At 53.2% G+C, this 19423-nt stretch overlaps 1 protein-coding gene across 4 annotated transcripts in view; it reads left to right on the top strand.

The window, feature by feature from the left end:
- Window positions 1-16374, top strand: part of SOX13 (SRY-box transcription factor 13) — a 55181-nt gene extending 38807 nt beyond the window's left edge. Inside the window, exons 2-14 of one of the 4 annotated variants that reach the window (XM_008976586.6) lie at window positions 1537-1756; window positions 2941-3052; window positions 3139-3225; window positions 5125-5297; window positions 5740-5808; window positions 6214-6325; window positions 10541-10626; window positions 10878-11040; window positions 11492-11601; window positions 11750-11846; window positions 12299-12442; window positions 13280-13496; window positions 14491-16374. In XM_008976586.6, the coding sequence (XP_008974834.4) occupies window positions 1538-1756; window positions 2941-3052; window positions 3139-3225; window positions 5125-5297; window positions 5740-5808; window positions 6214-6325; window positions 10541-10626; window positions 10878-11040; window positions 11492-11601; window positions 11750-11846; window positions 12299-12442; window positions 13280-13496; window positions 14491-14767 (1866 nt within the window). In that variant the 5' untranslated portion in view covers window position 1537 and the 3' untranslated portion in view covers window positions 14768-16374. Of the gene's footprint in view, window positions 1-1536; window positions 1757-2940; window positions 3053-3138; window positions 3226-5124; window positions 5298-5739; window positions 5809-6210; window positions 6326-10540; window positions 10627-10877; window positions 11041-11491; window positions 11602-11749; window positions 11847-12298; window positions 12443-13279; window positions 13537-14490 lie in introns of all 4 variants that reach the window. The other 3 variants (XM_003822975.6, XM_008976587.6, XM_008976588.6) reach the window with 3 other exon arrangements.
- The last annotated feature ends 3049 nt before the right edge of the window (window positions 16375-19423 follow it).

The following is a 19423-nucleotide window of genomic DNA, read 5'->3' as shown; positions in this document are numbered from 1 at the left end:
CTGGAACCTGCTGTGTTCCCACTAGAATCCAGAGCGCATCTCTGTGACTTTGGAGGATAGGCATCTGCTGCTCTGCCCAAGCCTGGCATGACCCCTGGAAACCACTCCCTGAGATGCTGCGATTGCTCAGCTCCTCAGATGTCCCAGGCAGTGATGTGACAGGAAAGGAACAGCAGGTGCAGAGTCTCAAGAGGGTCTGCCAGGTATACCAGCTGCTTAAACTAGGAACTGCAAACTCAGATGCCTATGGTGGCCAGACTCTGAGAGATTCTAGCTAGATACCGGAAAATATTTTTCGTAAAGCCAATCATCTCAGTCTGTTATTCCCCCCACCCCCGCCCTTTATTTTTTTAAAGAGATGGGAGTCTCACTAGGTTGTCCAGACTGGCCTCAAACACCTGACCTCAAGTGATGTGCCTTCCTCAGCCTCTTGAGTAACTGGGATTACAGGCATGAACTACCATACCTGGCTATTTCCCCCCGTTTGATAGAGGCATGAAGTAAGAAATCATTTACTTTTACCTTATCTCCACTGTAAGAAGAAGACTATATGTCTTATATATAGAAGAATATATGTCTTATATAGTTAATACTTGGTTTCCTTTTTGAGGAGTAGTAGGAGTGTAGAGGCTAAAGTAGATTGGCCTGTCCATAAGAAATACCCATTACTCAATTCCAGCCAATTTTTGCCACAACAACATTTGAGCTAGAAGTTCAAATCTAGATTTTTATGTGTTATCTCTTGATTTTTAAGTATTGGTAACTAATTATAAAAATGCGTTTGTGTAGGCTGGGCGTGGTGGCTTACGCCTGTAATTCCAGCACTTTGGGAGGCTGGGGCGGGCAGATCACCTGAGGTCAGAAGTTGGAGACCAGCTTGGCCAACATGGCAAAACCCCATATCTCCTAAAAATACAAATATTAGTTGGGGGTGGTGGCATGTGGCTGTAATTCCAGCTACTCAGGAGGCTGAGGCAGGAGAATCACTTGAACCTGGGAGGTGGAGGTTGCAGTGAGCCGAGATCGTGCCCCTGCACTCCAGCCTGGGTGACAGAGTGAGACTGTCTCAAAAAAAAAAAAAAATGCATTTGTATACATACAAACATGCACAGACACATGCACACATGCGTGCACACACACACACACACTCTTTCTCTCTCTCGCTGTCGCTCTCCAACTCTGTTGGGCTCAGAAACAGCCAGTCAGTATCTGGCCTCGTTAGTTGGGCCGTCAGTCCACTAGTCCCGTAGTCCCAAGCATTACACAGGCAGCAGCTGCGCAAGGGTAGGCCCACTCTTCTCTAGAACTTTTTGTTTAAAAAGCAAAAAACAAAACAAAAAAGCATGAGGGATATAAGAGGCTTTGCTGATTTTTCTGTGGGTTCACAAGTAAGCTTGCCCTTTCTGTGAGTGTGCCCATGTGACAGGCACCAGGAGGCACTTGGGTGGGGTCAGGGGAGCAAACGGTAGGGTCACTGCCTCTGGGCAGAAGTTTACGACTGGGGACTCACCTCAGCTCACTCTGTCCCTCCCCCAGGATGTCCATGAGGAGCCCCATCTCTGCCCAGCTGGCCCTGGATGGCGTTGGCACCATGGTGAACTGCACCATCAAGTCAGAGGAGAAGAAAGAGCCTTGCCACGAGGCCCCCCAGGGCTCAGCCACTGCCGCTGAACCTCAGCCTGGAGACCCAGCCCGGGCCTCCCAGGATAGTGCTGACCCCCAAGCTCCAGCCCAGGGGAATTTCAGGGGCTCCTGGGTCAGTGTCCCCGCCCTGCCTCCATCCTCACACCCATGCGCTGTACCTGGGGTCTCTGCTCGGCTGGGCAGGCCCACTCCCCTAGATGGCAGCAGATACAGGCAGAAGTGGTGATCCTAGGGGTAAGACGCCATGTAGGGAAGCAGGGAGGCACTGCCAAGTTCAGTCTGAGGCTGGAAGCAGGGTCGCCTATCAGAGCAGGACCTGGACTCATGCCTGTACTTACTCGCTTGATAGTGACTGTTCACCTATGTGTGACCCAGTCCTTGCTTCTGAGGACTAGATGGGGAGATGGGACACACATGCTAAAGTTTGGCTTTAAAGTAATCTACCAGATTTTTCAGATGATTTGGGAAAATCAACCTGATTACACAAGCAAGAATTAGGTCACTGTAAAAGATGATACGGTTCTTCACCCTTAAAAAAACAAGAGAATTGAGCTGCATGATTCATAAGGATTCTTGCAGCTCCTAAAAATTCTGATTTCACATAGGAGATGTAAAAAGGTGATATATAATTAAAATCCAAATAAGTGAAAATGAGGAGAGTTATGGGCTCTAAGAAAGAATCCAGCCTGGAGGAAGGAGGTGGGGGGTGGGGGCACTGGTGATCAAGGAAGGCTTCCTGGAGAAGTAGAGCCTCAAGCTAGGCCTTAAAGGATGGGGAGGACTTTGATGAGAAGAGGAGTGAGGCAGGCAGTGGGGAGTGTGAGTAACTTTTGCCAGACCCTACCTGCTCCCCTATGTAGCCCAGCTGGTGTAGTGGGTGTGTTCAAGGGAGTGATAACTAATAGCTGACTTTTGGCCCCTGATTGTAATGGCAAATCTCATTCACATGCATTAACTCCCTTGATCCCAGCAACAATCCTGTGACAGAGGAGGTATTAATATTTCCATTTTCAAAAGAGGGAAGTCAGGTTCAGAGCATTTCAGGGACTTGTGTGGGATCAAGCATCGTGTGAGTCACTGAGCCTGGACTGAAACCCAGGTCTTTTGTTTTGAAATCTTCTGTTCTTTTCCTAAACAAAGCTTGGGCAGGTGGAGGCCAAAGGGGCCTACTGAGTGGAGAAGTAGGACTTGGATAGGGCTGGGATCCCTCAGGGTACACATCTGGGGTGCCCAGCCCTCCCTGCAGCCTGTCCCCTTCTCTTGGGGGTTATGGTGACAATTCAGTATGTCTTGCAGGACTGTAGCTCTCCAGAGGGTAATGGGTCCCCAGAACCCAAGAGACCAGGAGCGTCGGAGGCTGCCTCTGGAAGCCAGGAGAAGCTGGACTTCAACCGAAATTTGAAAGAAGGTAGGATGTCTGCCCTAGTTAGAAGCAGAGGCCTGAGGCAGGGAGGTGTTAAGACGGTTATTCCTCACCCCTTTGCTGTCTTCCAGTGGTGCCAGCCATAGAGAAGCTGTTGTCCAGTGACTGGAAGGAGAGGTTTCTAGGAAGGAACTCTATGGAAGCCAAAGATGTCAAAGGTGAAGGCCTGTTGGGGGTGGGGGAGATGTTTGAACCCCATCTCTCTTCTCCTGGTCTGGCCACGCAGCCTGGCTCTGTAGGGCAGTTCTTGGTACATACCTATCCTGTGCCATCTGGCTCCTGCCTGGCCTTAGGGGTCATCACCATCCCTCGCCTGGAGGCCCCAAGCATTAGGTCTCACTCATCCCATGCAGGAGAGGCCTGGTAGGAATCAAATCCCATGACTCTGAATCTGGGCTCTCACCAGGCACCCTTGTGACTTCAGGCATGTCATTGCCACTTCCCGAGTCTAACCGCAAAATGAGCAGAAAGTTCCCTTTCACTCTAATTAATTCTAGGTCAGTTGGACCTCACTAAGTGAGTGAAAAGTAGTTACTAATGGGCTGCTGCTTGGGTTCCTTAGAGTGATTTTTTTTTTTTTTTTTTTTTTTGAGATACAGTCTCCCTGTGTCGCCCAGGCTGGAGTGCAGTGGCACAATCTTGGCTCACTGCAGCCTCAACCTCCTGCATGATCCTCCTATCTCAGCCTCCTGAGTAGTTGGGAACACAGGCACCTGCCACCAAGCCAGGCTAATTTTTATATTTTTTTTGTAGAGATGACGTCTTACTATGTTGCCCAGGCTGGTCTCGAACCCCTGGGCCTAAACAGTCCTCCCACCTTGGCATCTCAAATTGCTAGGATTGCAGGCATGAGCCACCCACTGCACCCAGCCAGAATGATCATTTTTGCATTGTCATTGATCACACCCACAGAGGGAACTTTAAAATCATGCAGATGCCCAGGCTCCACCCGCACCTATCGAATGGGAACCCCAGGGTATGGTAGGGGCCTGGGCCTCTATACTTCTCAAAGGATCCATGAGTGATTCCGATGTTGTTGTTTTTTTTTTAACAAAAAAAAAAAAAAAAAAAAGGTCTATGGCCAGGCGCTCAGGAATAAACTGCTGCATCAGACAGGAGCTAAACTGGAGGTCAGGGGGGCACTAACATTTATTGGTTGAGGACCATGTGCCAGATCCTGGACTAAGAGCTTTGCATATATTAGCGCTTCTTTTTTTTTTTTTTTTTTTTTTTTTTGAGAGACAGCTCGCTCTGTTGCCCAGGCTGGAGCGTAGTGGTGTGATTTCGGCTCACTGCAAAGTTCACCTCCTGGGTTCAAGCGATTCTCCTGTCTCAGTCTCCCGAGTAGTTGGGATTACAGGTATGCGCCACCATACCCGGCTAATTTTTGCATTTTTGTAGAGATGGGGTTTTACCATGTTGTTCAGGCTGGTCTCGAACTCCTGACCTCAAGTGATCCACCTGTCTCGGCCTCCCAAAATGCTGGGATTACAGGCGTGAGCCACCACACCTGGCCTCTATTAGCTCATTTATCCCTCATAGTAACCCTCTGAGGTGATTATTATTATGCCCACTTACCAAGATTTTGAAAACCCTAAAGTGCAGAGAAATTGGTAACTTGCCTAACAGCTCACAGACAGGATGGGTTGAAATGGGAATTTGACCCCAGACCTGTCTTGCTTCAAAGCCTGAGTGTGTCCCACTGGATCCCTCCGATGGGATGGTTGTCCACCCTGACCCTGTGTGGCGCTGAGCACTCGAGGACATTGAAGAGGCCTGGGGCTCTGGGGCTGAGATGTCCCACTGTCAGCATTTTCAGGGGGCCTGGAATTCGTGGCTAATAGGGGAGAACTTCTAGGCTAGTAGTTGCCAGGTAGCAACATGAAGAGCCCCCTTCAAGGCAAGCATCTTGTGTCATCATCTCTGTGGCTCAGCCCCTAATGGTCCTGGGACATAGCAATTGCTCAATAAGTTTCTGATGGATGGGTGGATAGATGGATGGATGTATAGATGAACAAGTAAAAAGTCTCAATGGGGTCTGTTTCACTGTGGAGCAGGGACCCAAGAGAGCCTAGCAGAGAAGGAGCTCCAGCTTCTGGTCATGATTCACCAGCTGTCCACCCTGCGGGACCAGCTCCTGACAGCCCACTCGGAGCAGAAGAACATGGCTGCCATGCTGTTTGAGAAGCAGCAGCAGCAGATGGAGCTTGCCCGGCAGCAGCAGGAGCAGGTAGGTCCTGTTCGGTGGGTGTAGCTTTCTTTCCAGGAAAAGGAGTGTGTCAGGACCTAGAGAAGGCTGCCTTAGGGGCAGGCCTCACCAGTGCAAGCTGGGGCCTGGGGGCAGGCTGGGCAGGGTCTGTGGCCAGGGGCTGTAGGATTCCCACCTGGACTGATTCATGAGCCCTTGTACAGGGTTAGGGGTGGGAGGGTATGAAAGGGACTCTGCAGGAAGAGCAGCTTGCAGCTTCCTGCCCAGCCTCCTGGTCCTGGAGGGAGGGATGAGCTTCCTGCAAAAGGAGAACCAATTCTGAGGGCTGACTGCTTTGCTCCCTGCTGCCACCCCACTCCACGGCTTGCCCCACTGTAGAAAGCAGGGTGTGGTTAGGGCTGGGCAGACTGGGCACCAGGGCTAATGTCCGTGACCCCCTCTGCCTACTCTTTCCCTCTCCCAGATTGCAAAGCAGCAGCAGCAGCTGATTCAGCAGCAGCATAAGATCAACCTCCTTCAGCAGCAGATCCAGGTAACCGGAAGGGAGACCCGGAGAGGCACAGGAGGCAGTTGAGGGAGTTGACACCGGCCTGGAGGGTGCTGGGGACAGGGGATGTGCACCAAGTTAAAGCGCCAGAGCAGAATCACTCAGGCCTGACCTGAGGAGGGTTATTTCTATTCTAGCCCCCAACCTGTCTTCCTTCCCTGATTAAAGGGAGGAGCCCGACATGTCTTCCTCCCCAGCTGAGACCTGAGGGCAGGTAGACAGGGGCCCACAGAGTTGGCCTAGGGTCAGAGGGATCCTTTGGAAAACTGTCCCTGCTTTATCCCCTGTGCCTCTTGTCCATGGGTCCATTCTCTGTGCCATGGGCTGACCATAGCTGGGTAGCTCTTTGGGTCCCTGGGGACTCACACAGGGTTTCTTTGCCTTCAGCAGGTTAACATGCCTTATGTCATGATCCCAGCCTTCCCCCCAAGCCACCAACCTCTGCCTGTCACCCCTGACTCCCAGCTGGCCTTACCCATTCAGCCCATTCCCTGCAAACCAGGTGAGTGTGAGAAGGGAGGTTCCACCACTGCGGCCAGCCTGTCCTGAGGTCAGGGAAAGCGCCCTGGAGCCACTCTCATCCATTAATTTGCTATGTGGACTTTCTGGGCCTCAGTTTTGGATCTGTCTGGTAGAAGAATCATCCTCTTTTTCTGAATCTTGCTGAATTTTGCTGAACTTCACTGGGAGAATGAAAAACCATAAAGCCCTTTCCAGATGTAAAATGATGTAGCAATCCAGGTCTAGTCTCTCCAACTCTAGTACATTTACTGTGTCAGAGTATTAATATCTGGAATATTGCCAGGTGTGGTGGCTCACGCATGTAATCCCAGTACTTTGGGAGGCCGAAGTGGGTGGATCACTTGAGGTCAGGAATTCGAGGCCAGCCTGGCCAACATGGTGAAACCCCATCTTTACTAAAGATACAAAAATTAGCTGGGTGTGGTGGTGCATGCCTGTAGTCCCAGCTACTCAGAAGACTGAGGCAGGAGAATCGCTTGAACCTGGGAGGCGGAGGTTGCAGTGAGCTGAGATCATGCCACTGCACTCCAGCCTAGGTGACAGAGCGAGACTCCATTTCAAAGAAAAAAAAAAAAAATCTGGAATATTAACTGGGGTTTATAAATCTCCCAAATTCTTTTTTTGTTTGTTTGTGTTTTGTGTTTTGAGACAGAGTCTTACTTGTTCTGTCACCTGGGCTCTGGAGTGCAGTGGTATAATCTCAGCTCACTGCTGCAGCCTCCACCTCCCATGTTCAAGCGATTCTCCTGCCTCCGCCTCCTAAGTAGCTGGAATTACAGGTGCACACCACCATACCTGGCTAATTTTTGTATTTTTAGTAGAGACGAAGTTTCGCCGCGTTGCCCAGGCTGGTCTCCTGACCGCAAGTGATCCTCCCGCCTCAGCCTCCCAAAGTGCTGGGATTACAGGCGTGAGCCAACATCTCCCAAATTCTAACAGCCACGATTCCTACCTTCACACTCTTGTCCCTGCCTACACCATGTCACTCTGGCCTTCTACCCCATCACTGAAATTCAGCAGACTGGCCATGTGTCAGACAAGGGTGTGGGACCTGACGGTACTGGGCAGTTGGGGAGGGAGCATGGAGTCTGGGATTTATTTTGTAGGCTGTGGGGTGCATGTGAACATTTGAGAAGTGAGTGTGTCGTTCTGGCTTTGAGGGGTGGGGAGTGGAGGGGAGACTGGCCAGAAGCAGGACCTGCTAGGTGATTCTAGCAGCAGGGGATGATACCTGAACTAGGGCAGTGACAGAGAGTTATGGGGACAGGGCAGAGATGCTGCCCATAATTACCCCAGGGGTGTGGACAGCTTTAAAGGCAACACGTGCTAGTTCATCCTCCCTGTTCCACAGGCGAGAAAGAGAGAGAAGAGGAAATTCCCTGAGGCCTATAGGCCGTGGGCTTGGGTAGACTGCTCAGCCCCACCGGCTCTCTGCTCCTGCCTGGTTTGTGCCGGGCACTGTAGGGTGGTGTGAAGGGGAAACACAAAGGACTGAGAAAGCCAGGCCCCATCTTCATCCATTCAGGGGCTGTAGAAAGACACCATGGACCGGGTGGCTCATAAACAACAGATGTTTATTCCTCACATACAGTTCTGGGGGCTGTGAATTCCAAGATCATAAAGCCAGCATATTTGGTGTCTGGTGAGGGCTGACTTTCTGGTTCACAGATGGCGTCTCTCACTGTGTCCTCAGGTGGTGAAAGGGGTAAACGGGCTCCCTCAGGCCTCTAATCTCATTCCTGAGGGCTCCACCCTCATGACCCAGGCACCTCCCAAAGGTCCCACCTCCTAATTGTATCACATTGGGAATTAGATTTCAACATAGGAATTGGGGTGGGGGAGGCACAAACATTCAGACCGTAGCATTCTGCCCCAGACTCTCCCCAGTTCATTTTCTTGTCATATGCAAAATATATTCATTCCATCCCAATAGGCTCCCAAATCTTAACTTGTTCCAGCATCAGTTCAAAAGTTTCAAGTCCACAGCCTCATCTAATCTCACCTAGGCCAGGCACCGTGGCTCATGTCTGTGATCCCAGCACTTTGGGAGGCTAAGGCAGGAGGATTGCTTGAGGCCAGGAGTTCAAGACCAGCCTGGGCAACAAAGTGAGACCCTGTCTCTACAAAAAAAAAAAAAAAAAAAAAAAATAGCCTGGCATGGTGGCCTGTGCCTGTGGTCCCAGCTACTTGGGAGGCTGAGGCAGGAGGATTGCATGAGCCCAGGAGGACAAGGCTGTAGTGAGCTGTGTTTGTACCACTGCACACCCTCCTGGGAGACAGAGTGAGACATACAGAGACAGAGTGAGGCCCTGTCGCAAAACAGACAAAAATAATAATAAATCTCACCTAAATCAGTTATAGGTAAGACTCAAGGTATAATTCATTCTGAAGCAAATTCCCCTTCAGAACTGAGGAATGAATTTCTGAGGTCTGTAAGCTGTCTAGTTTATGGCACTTTGTTTCAACAGCCTGAGTAGACTAAGACAGGCCCAATGTGGAAGTTTCCAGTTAGCTGGGGGAATGGGGAGTGGAGAAGGTTGAAGGTGGAGGACAGGGCAATTCCAAACCATTGCAACTCCCCATGAATGTGGAGGAGAGCTGTGGAGGCAATGGGACAGTGATCTGGTCAGGGATAGGACCCCCAACTGCTTTCTGGGCAGGTAAGGCAGTAAATAAGCTGTGGGAGCCCGGGACTGGCATGGCTGCCTCCCACTTAGTTTGCTCCAGAAACTAAGCAAGCAAGGTCCCTTGCAAAAGCTGACTGCAAACAGTGGCCCTCCCCAGCTCACAAGCCTTACATGGTGCTCTGTACCCACAGCATGGGCTCCATACTCCTGACCTCGGCCTTCATGGGCCTCGGAGCCAACCTGGCCCCCATGGCCTGCCTCATTCCCCACAGCTCACCCTCACACACCCCACCACTCCATCTCCACTTGCCCAAATCCTGCCCATCCTGCAGGCACTAGCGCACACCTCGGCTCCCACAGGGAGCCTGCTCTAGTTACCCCAGCTGGAGCAGAGTTTGCTGGTGCTCTGCCTGTGTGGCCCTCATCACCACCTGCCATGCACTTCATGATTTCTACATGTGGCCTATCTCTCCACCTGGATGCTGGGCCTGGGAGTGAGGTAGGGTAGGCAGGAGTGCCATGTCGAGAAGAAGGAAAGGCTGTGGAGTCTAGAGGCCCTGGGTTCAAATCCTGATGCTGCCATTTCATAGCTCTGTGGACAACCCATTTTTCTTCTTATTTTTAATTTTTTAGTTTTGAAACTTTTAAATTCTTTTTTTTTTTTTGAAACAGAGTCTCGCTCTGTCCCCCAGGCTGGAGTGCAGTGGTGCAATCTCGACTCACTGCAACCTCCGCCTCCTGGGTTCAAGCGATTCTCCTGCCTCAGCCTCCTGAATATCTGGTATTACAGGCGCGTGCCACCGCACCCGGCTAATTTTTGTATTTTTAGTGGAGACGGGGTTTCACCATGTTGGTCATGCTGGTCAGGCTGGTCTCAAACTCCTGACCTTGTGATCCACCCACCTTGTCCTCCTAAAGTGCTGGGATTACAGGTGTGAGCCACCACGCCTGGCTTAAATTCTTAATAATAGAGATGGGGGTCTTGCTATGTTGGCCAGATTGGTCTTGAACTCTTGGCCTCAAGCAGTCTTTTCTGCCTCAGCCTCCCAAAGTGCTAGGCATGAGCCACCACACCCAGCCCCATTTGACTTCTAAGGTTTTCATTTCTTTTTCTGTAAAATGGGATGATGATGTATTCAGCCCCTGTTATATATCACGTACCATGTATTATTGTCAGATGATACATATGAGACGTTCTACACAACAGGCAGCCGCTTTTGTGCCCTGTGCCCAGTAGGTACAAAATAAAAGTAGCTGTTGGATGAATAGGTGTTTTACCCTCTCTCATTGTGCCATTGGATGGGACTCTAGAATCTGGGAAACTCTATTTAGAGTGGGTTGGGAAGGGCGGGAACCCAGTGAAGATGCCAGTCGGTGTGCAGGGGCAGTGTGGAGTGAGGGGATAGGAGCCTCCAAGCAGTGCTTTGGGGCTGGGGAGGGCAGTGGTTGGAGCCAAGCTGGTCCAGTGCCGAGCCATTGCCCATCTTGTGGTGCTGGGACCTCGTCAAGCAGGGTGTCTGCTGTTCTGTGCTCATCCAGGACTTTTCTCCTTGCCGCCTTTTCCATAGTGGAGTATCCGCTGCAGCTGCTGCACACCCCCCCTGCCCCAGTGGTGAAGAGGCCTGGGGCCATGGCCACCCACCACCCCCTGCAGGTACCGCCCTCTACCCACTGGCCTGGGGCTCCCTCTCGAGCTTATGACGGCCGGCTGCCGTGTTAGGGAACTGCGGGGTGTGGACTGGTGAGCCCTGGCATCCTGTGTTCTTGTTCACCCGCTCCTTCTGCGTCCGCTTTTCTGTCTGTCTCCTTGTGTGTTCTGGGTATGCTCACCTCACTTCCTCTCTGTCCTGCTGTGGGAGTGTCCTTTGGTGTCTGTCATCCTCTGACCTGCTGGGTCTCCCTCAGGAGCCCTCCCAGCCCCTGAACCTCACAGCCAAGCCCAAGGCCCCCGAGCTGCCCAACACCTCCAGCTCCCCAAGCCTGAAGATGAGCAGCTGTGCGCCCCGCCCCCCCAGCCATGGAGGCCCCACGCGGGACCTGCAGTCCAGCCCCCCGAGCCTGCCTCTGGGTAAGCCTCCTGCTGCCTGCACTTGTCCCTCAGCCCTCTTAGGGGAGAGCCGGCGGCATGATGCGACCTTGAGCAGGTCCCTTCTCCCTGGGTCCCAGATTTTATCAAACGAGGGCTTAGACTTGCTCTTAGCAGAAGATCCCCTTCTTCCTCTCCCTCATCATATCTGTCTGGGCATTCCAAGCATCAGGGATTCAGGCCAGAGTCACGTAGTTCCAGGGGGTACTATTGTCATTTCTAGTCTATTGACATGCACAATAACTAGCCAGTGTAAGTGGCATATCCCTGAGGACATGCAATGCAGCCGCCCTGTGGAAGAACAGGAGGGAACACTAACTCAGGTGCCTCATGGGAGTGGCATGGCGGGAAGCTGATGGAGTTTGGGCTCATGCTGGGCTGATGCCCTCAGCTTCTCTCGCTTCTCTTCCCTCTCTTCTGCCCTCTCCCACAGGCTTCCTTGGTGAAGGGGACGCTGTCACCAAAGCCATCCAGGATGCTCGGCAGCTGCTGCACAGCCACAGTGGGGCCTTGGATGGCTCCCCCAACACCCCCTTCCGTAAGGTATGGTCCCCCACTCCCTTGAGCCTAGGGGCAGCAACAGATGGTGGCCAGGAGTGGAAGACACAGTCTGAGGCCACCAAGAGAGGAGCATGGGGAGGAGTGGGGTGATGCAGAGGAGGCTGATGTCAGGTTGCCCCTGTCAACCTAGGACCTCATCAGCCTGGACTCATCCCCAGCCAAGGAGCGGCTGGAGGACGGCTGTGTGCACCCACTGGAGGAAGCCATGCTGAGCTGCGACATGGATGGTGAGGGCTCAGGCGCAGGGCTGATGCGCAGGAGGGCCCAACTCTGTATTCCACCAGGGCCAGGGCTGTGTCTGCCTCTGATCTCTTCCCTCCCTTGGTCTGTTGGGTCCTTTCCAGGTGTGTGTGCCTCTGCTGTCCCATTATATGTCTGTCGGCTCTGTCTCTGGGTCTGCTTTCCTAAGTTTTGTGACTGCTGAGTTTCTGCTCTCTCTTGAGGCCATACCGCTGTGATTTTCTTGTGTGTCTGTCTCTGGTTCCCTGGCTGGGCCTCTGCTGATAATTTGCTGTTTCTTCTGCCCCATCTGCTCCTGCCTTGCTCCTCCTCGGCTGGCTGCTGTGGGAGCCTCCTCAGTGCCTCCTGCTGGTCAAGTAGGGGACGTCTCTCTGCTGGCCCCGGGGCACTCTCCTGACCCCAGACAGGCTGCCTGGCTGACTTCACTCCTGTCTCCCAGGCTCCCGCCACTTCCCCGAGTCCCGAAACAGCAGCCACATCAAGAGGCCCATGAACGCCTTCATGGTGTGGGCCAAGGATGAGCGGAGGAAGATCCTGCAAGCCTTCCCAGACATGCACAACTCCAGCATCAGCAAGATCCTTGGTAAGGGCCAGTGGCTGGGGCCATGGTTCAGTATGACCTGGTTGCAGGAGCCAGCTGGGTCTATTCGGGGCTTGCTTGGTGATATTCCATACTGTGTTGGACTCCAGTGGAATCTGATGACGGGGGTGCAGGAGTTGCTGGGGATGTGAGGGCAGCTGGGTCCTGGGGTCTTATACCACTGAAGGGTTCGGTAGCACCTGTCCTCAAGAACTCAAGGAGTGTGCGTGTGTGTGTGTTTACATTCTTTAGTACTCCTGATCTAAACCTAACCTGTTCCACTGTTTGTCCAGACCCTTGCTCTGGCAGAAAACAGGAGAGACTAGTGTTCCTGGGCTGTCACTAGAAAGATTTTTTAAAATTACGTATCCTGATTGGTGGCCACGGAGGGATGTTGGGCAGGGCAGATGGGGCTCGAGGGGGCAGTTGTTTTCAAGACTGAGGCTCCTCCAGTGTCAGCGCAGGACTCTTGTCAACTGAGACATCAGGTATTTTGTCCTGAGCAGGGAGCCTGTCTGGGTTGTTGAAGGTCTGAGGTGGCTGCTCTTTTGTTTATGCAAATCAGGCAGGCCAGAGACTCGAGGAAGTTGCTGGATTGTTAGGAACATGGGTGGGTACTGAGTCTTAAGCTGGCAGTTAGATATCCCTATACAGGCCAACTTCATTCATTTGCCCAATATCCAAGGAGCACCCATATCAGGCCAGGCCCTTGCTAAGTGCTTGCACATATATTATCTTATGGACCCACCTGGGGATCAAGGTCTTCTCAGGTCCTGCATGGGGCTGGGGGTGGTCAGCAGAGCCCAGCACTGACTGCCTGCCCCTGGGGGTTTGGGTCAGGATCTCGCTGGAAGTCCATGACCAACCAGGAGAAGCAGCCCTACTATGAGGAACAGGCGCGGCTGAGCCGGCAGCACCTGGAGAAGTATCCTGACTACAAGTACAAGCCGCGGCCCAAGCGCACCTGCATTGTGGAGGGCAAGCGGCTGCGCGTGGGAGAGTACAAGGCCCTGATGAGGACCCGGCGTCAGGATGCCCGCCAGAGCTACGTGATCCCGTGAGCAGGCCCCCCTGCAGGCAGCCAGGAGACTGTGTGTGTATGTGTAGCTCTCATGAGTGGCTGGGTGTCAGTGTGTGGCCTGCCTTTGTGTGTGACCCCAGGGGTGCTGTGTGTATGCGTATGTGTGTGTGTTATCTGTGTATAGCTGAGCCTGCATGTGCGACCTGACTGTGTATGGCTATGTATGTGACTGTGGTGAGCACTCAGTGGCTGAAGATGTAGGAATGTGACTGGAGGACTGGCCACGTGGACCTGGAGAAAGTGCCTGTAGATCCCACGGCCGATAAACTCAATAGAAATTCAGAGGTGCTAGAAATCAAAGTATTCATCACACAGAAAGGTTCCTGACTTGACTAAAGCAAGCACCCTAGTCTATTCCTTTAAACAGGACATCTCCCAGGGCATTTAAAATATACAATTTCTGCCTGGTATAGTGACACACGCCTGTAATGCCAACACTTTGGGAGGCTGAGGCAGGAGGATCCCTTGAGCTCAGGAGTTTGAGACCAGCCTGGGCAACATAGTGAAATCTCATCTTTAAATAAAATTAGCCAGGTGTGGTGGTTCACACCTGTAGTCCCAGCTACTCAGGAGGCTGAGGCAGGAGGATCACTTGAGCCTGGGAGGCTGACGCTGCAGTCAGCTGTGATTGCACCACTGTTCTCCAGCATGGGTGACAGAGCATGACCCTGTCTCTAAATATAAGTAAACAAAACATAAAATATACAAGTTCTAAAAACTGGATGCACACATGATCCTCCAAGAATATTATCTGTTGAACACATCTATGGCCCTAGGTCTGCAGGTCATCTGCAGGGTTGTAGGTGCCAGTGAATTTGGCCATCAGAAAGCAGGCTAGGGGCAGGGTATATAAGTCACAGCCAAGAGTGTGTGGAGTGGGAGTGCACGCTCTGAGGAGGCCTGGAGGGGAGATGGGTTTGGGGTTGAATCAAGTGTGCATCCATCACCATTCCCCTTCTCTGCCCCACAGCCCGCAGGCTGGCCAGGTGCAGATGAGCTCCTCGGATGTCCTGTACCCTCGGGCAGCAGGCATGCCGCTGGCACAGCCACTGGTGGAGCACTATGTCCCTCGTAGCCTGGACCCCAACATGCCTGTGATCGTCAACACCTGCAGCCTCAGAGAGGAGGGTGAGGGCACAGATGACAGGCACTCGGTGGCTGATGGCGAGATGTACCGGTACAGCGAGGACGAGGACTCGGAGGGCGAAGAGAAGAGCGATGGGGAGTTGGTGGTGCTCACAGACTAATCCCGGCTGGGTGGGCCCGGCCCCTTCTCCTCTGGGGAAGACCTTGTCCCAACTCGATGGGCACAGCCAGCCAACCTAAGACTATGTTGGTACTTGGACTTGTTCGTGCCCCAGAGATGGGCAAAGCTGTGCACTTGCAGATACATTCATGAGGGGAGAGGCGCCCTCCCTTCCTGAGGAGCTGTTGGCCTGGGTGGGCAGGAACTGCAGTATGGCCATGGGCTGAGCTGGCTGAGCACCTCAGCCTTTAGGGCTCATGGCCAGGGGACACTGTATGACTCTCCTCTCCTGCAGGTCTATCCACCTGGGGTATGGCATCTACCGACCTGTCTCCCTGGGGTCACATGCTTTGTTTCCATTCTTGTCCTGGCTGGACCAGCCACTGTGGGACCAACACCCCTCCCACACTCCCCCAGACTGCTCGTCTATCACCAGGATCGCTTTGCACTTTGTGCAAAAGGGTCTGGCTGTCCCTTGCTGTTTTCATCTCTGCCAAGCCTGTTGTGCCTCTGGCTGCTGTATGTGTGCGTGTGCACGTGTGTGTGTTTCATCTGTTCATTCACTGCACAAGATATTTATTGAGTGCCCACTACGTGCCAGGCACTGTTGCTGAGTTCCTGTGGGTGTGTCTCTCGATGCCACTCCTGCTTCTCTGGGGGCCTCTTTCTGTGCTTCTCTTTGTCCCCAAATTGCTACCTCTTTGTCAGTCTGGGTGTCTCAGGTTCTGTGTGTCCTTGTGTGCATTTCTGTCTCTCTCTGTCCTCGTCTCTCTGCAAGGCCCTCTATTTCTCTCTTTCTTGGTGTCTGTCCTTTGCCCCCTGTGCCCTCTGGATTCTCTGGGTCTGTGTAGGCCCCTGGTCTGCCCTGGGCTCATCAGCCTTCCTGACCTCCTCCTGCCCTCCCCTTCACTCCCTCCCTGGCTCTGCCAGTCGGTTCCCACGGAGCCATTTTTAGCTCTGATCAGCATGGGAATGTGCCTCGGCCTCCAAGGGGCTTTGTCCTGGTGCCCCCGCCCCTGGTCCCAACCTGATCCCATGAGGGAGTTGGGACAGGAGGATTGATGGTGCTCCCCTTCCTGCCAGCGTCAGAGGCCCTGGAGAGGGGCTGTCCATGGCAGCTGGTCTTTATTCCTCCCTCATGAGCACAGGGTGGGGGGGCTCCCCATTCTTGGAAGAGGTTGAGAAGACTCCTGGGCTTCAGCCTCTCCCACCCAGCCCTGCCCCTCACCTGCCTGCCCTCCCCTCCCCCACTCTATACTAGGGACTGGATCTCAGCCTCTGATCAGTTTCACAAAGTTTGTTCCCTAAGGAAATCAAATCCCATTGTCACCTAACTCTGAAGATGTAAACAGCCCTTGGATCAGTATGGGAACCCCAAATCCCACAGGGCCAGATGTGGAGTCTGTGTCTGCCCCCGTCTTCTCTCCATCCTCAAAGCCCCCACTTCTCTCCAGGCTGTTTCTTTTTTTATGACTGTAAACATAGATAGTGCTTTATTTTGTTAATAATAAGATAATGATGAGTAACTTAACCAGCACATTTCTCCTGTTTACACTCGGGGGATTTTTTTGTTTTCTGATGACATAATAAAGACAGATCATTTCAGAATCTGGCCCTTGTGCAGTGGAGGAGGGAGGCTGGCCTAAGTCCAGAATTCCCAAGTATGCCACCAGCCTGGGCACCACTGTCCCCTGGTGGCAGCCTGCAGGAGCTTCAGGCCTGGGGCCTCAGAGGAATCGGCTTAATGCAAGGGAATCCCAGGCCAAGCCTGTGAGTGACACATGCCCTCCACAGAGCCCACGCTGAATGCCCCTACCTTGACGAGGTGAGGCCACCCGGATCCTAAGAAAGAAGGCAGTAGTAAGAGCACTGTAATAGGACTCATGAAGCTCGGGGTCTCTCTAGAACTGGCCACATGGCTGGGGTTGGGGAGTGGGAGCCAGGTCTCTCCTTTGGGGCCTCATTGTCCTCATCTGACAACAAGATTAAACCTTATACCTGGTTCTTATCATTCAGAGAAGGAGCCCTTTGAGACTCTAATGAAAGCTGTGGATCCTTTTCTTAGAAAAGTGCCCACAAAGGTTTACCCTGAAGCCCATCTGAGGCCCCTACGATGCTAATTAATGAAGCAGGGTCTCTAATGATAATGCTTCAGGGCTCTCTATCCATGACACATGCTTTGAGTGAACACTTCAGACCTAGTTATCACATTAGGAGAAGTAATAGGCCTGCAAGGGCCGGATGACAGACTGAAACACCTCAAAAATGCATATTAACCAGGCTCTAGAGAGACATATCTTGTGGTGAAAAATTAATCCCATCAGTATAGAGTGGGGACAGCAAAACCGAATGGCAGTAGTTCTTGTGGAAGAGTTGGACTTGGGCTGCATTAATAGAGGTTTGTGTTCACAACAGGGGAGGTGATGGTCCAGTGTACCCCACACAGACCTAGTCCCAGGGGTAGCGTGCCCTTCCTCACCCCCTCACTAGGGAAGTCTCACAATGGAGGGGCCCTGAAGCAGGCACCCCACATGGAGGAGCACAGGAGGGATCCTGGTGCACATTGTCCTTAGAGGAATAGTCAGAAGGGTCAGGCGTGTTTCCTCTAGAAAAGAAGACAGAGTTGGACAGAAAGGACAAGATTGCTTTCTCCAAAGCTGCCAGGTGGGCAAAGTGTAGTATTGCACAAAGTTCATAAGGCAGAACTTGAGCTCCTGGATGAGGTTCAAGACTGTCTTGACATAAAGAACACCTTTTCCACAAAAAAGAGTGAACTTCCCAACTCAAGTCCTCAAGCTCTTGAGTACTGGTGGAGGGATTTCTAGATTGGAGAGAGGGTAGTGGTGAGAGAGGGTAGGTGTGGTTGATTCTAGGACCACAAAGTTGGGATGGTGTGGAATGGAGACTGCCCAAGAATTAAGGGCCCAGCCATTTGGTATGGGGAGCATCCTGAACGCGGGCTGGCTGTTTTTTCCCCAGCCCGGGTTCTCAGAGCCTCCTCTCCTTCGCCCTCCCCACGCCATGTCTGGAAAAGATGCAGGCAGAGGTGGGAGGAGGAGCTGGCGGCGGCGCCTGCCCCCTAGTGGTCACGATGGAGAGCTGCCCATTGCACCTCCCACTCCCCTCAGCCCTCTGCCCTCCGGCCCTCCGCTCTCCGCCCTCCGCCCTCCCCTCTCCGCCCTCCGCCCTCCCCTCTCCGCCCTCCCCTCTCGGCCCCCGGCCTCCTCCACTCCACTGGTGGGTCCAAACCAGGTCCTGCCAGTCTCAAGACTCTCCCAGCCTGGCTCATTCCCACCTGTCGGTCCTGAGTTCCTCTTCCCTCCCCCAAGTCCTCTTGTCTTGCCTGCCTTATTCCCTCTGCTGAGACACAGTATCGGGTCCTGGAGCCCCACCCCCTGTCCCATGAGAGGCAGGATGGGGCCAGGTGGTTGGAGAGGCCAGGAGCAGAGTGCTGTGGTCATTACCAGGAAAGCTGGGCCACAAGTTCGTCCCCTCCGTGCGTCTCCAGCAGAGACCGAGGGGCAGAGCCCGTTGGGAAGGTGAATGTGCCCAGGTGTCCTTTAACTAGAGCTCTTTGCTAAGAGTCCTGGAAGGGGCCCGAGGGGGTGGAACCCGGATCACACTGGGAGGCTCCCAGGCCTGGTGCTCAGCCAGGAGGACAGGAGTGCTGGTTAGCCTGGGGTGGCAGTGAAAGGAGCCAAGGTGGAACTCCCAGACTTTGAGGGACAGGGTTGTGTTCCCTGCCACCACACCGGCTCACTCCCCTGGAGGACTGGGGGAAGGAGAATGCTTTCTCAGAGGCGGCAGTGGGATGATGTCTGCTGTTAATTCCTTCCCATACAGATGGTGGCCAGGACCTTAGGGGCACAGGACAATACCCAGGGGGGCTCTGTCCCAGCCATTCCCTACTCACCACTGCAACACTTATCTCCAGCGCAACAGCATCAAGACCCAGGAGGCTGGAAACAAAGCTGGCTTCACAGTGTTAATTCTGCCCTCAATTCCAGAGGTGGCTCGGAGAGGAACAAGGAGCGGGGACACTGCTTTTTAGTCCAGACAGGTAGTGTCTATGACCACCTGACCCCACAGGTGACCCCTACCTGCCCAGCCCTGGCACCATCCCTATGCCTGGGCACCTCTTTCGCCCGTGTGCCCCCACTGGCACCCCCCGAGGCTGCTGCCCATGGAGGGCCTGGCTATGCTGGATTACCATGACCTTGAAAGCTCCAGCTGCAGGTGCCAGCTCCAGTGGTTGCCATGGCACCAGGGTGATTTTTGCAGGCAAAAGCCAAACAACCAGAGTCCACCTGGCAGGCTGCTGCTGCTGTTCCCTCTGCTGCCCCTAAGGGCACTGGGCACTTACTGGCAGGGGGGCAGTCCTGGAGCAGCTGCTGCCCAGTGCACAGCCTGGGAGGTATAGCCGGAGTGACTGGGCTGCTAAGAGGGGTGCCCCCTTCTCATCTTTGAGTTTCTGCTCTTCCTTCTGGCCTTCTGAAAAAGGGACAGATTGGTTCCAGAAATCACTCCTGCCTGTTCTCAGGCAGAGCAGCCCCTTCCTCACCCCACTGACAGCTGGGAGCCAGACATGACCGAGGAAGGTGTCCTGAGCACTTCTATTTAGAATGTCACTGGTTCATCTCCTGGGACAACCAAAGTC

The sequence above is a fragment of the Pan paniscus genome, chromosome 1, assembly GCF_029289425.2.
Source record: "Pan paniscus chromosome 1, NHGRI_mPanPan1-v2.0_pri, whole genome shotgun sequence".
Lineage (NCBI taxonomy): Eukaryota > Metazoa > Chordata > Mammalia > Primates > Hominidae > Pan > Pan paniscus.
The sequence above is the reverse complement of the archived record's forward strand: the minus strand, read 5'-3'. Positions and strand labels throughout refer to the sequence as shown.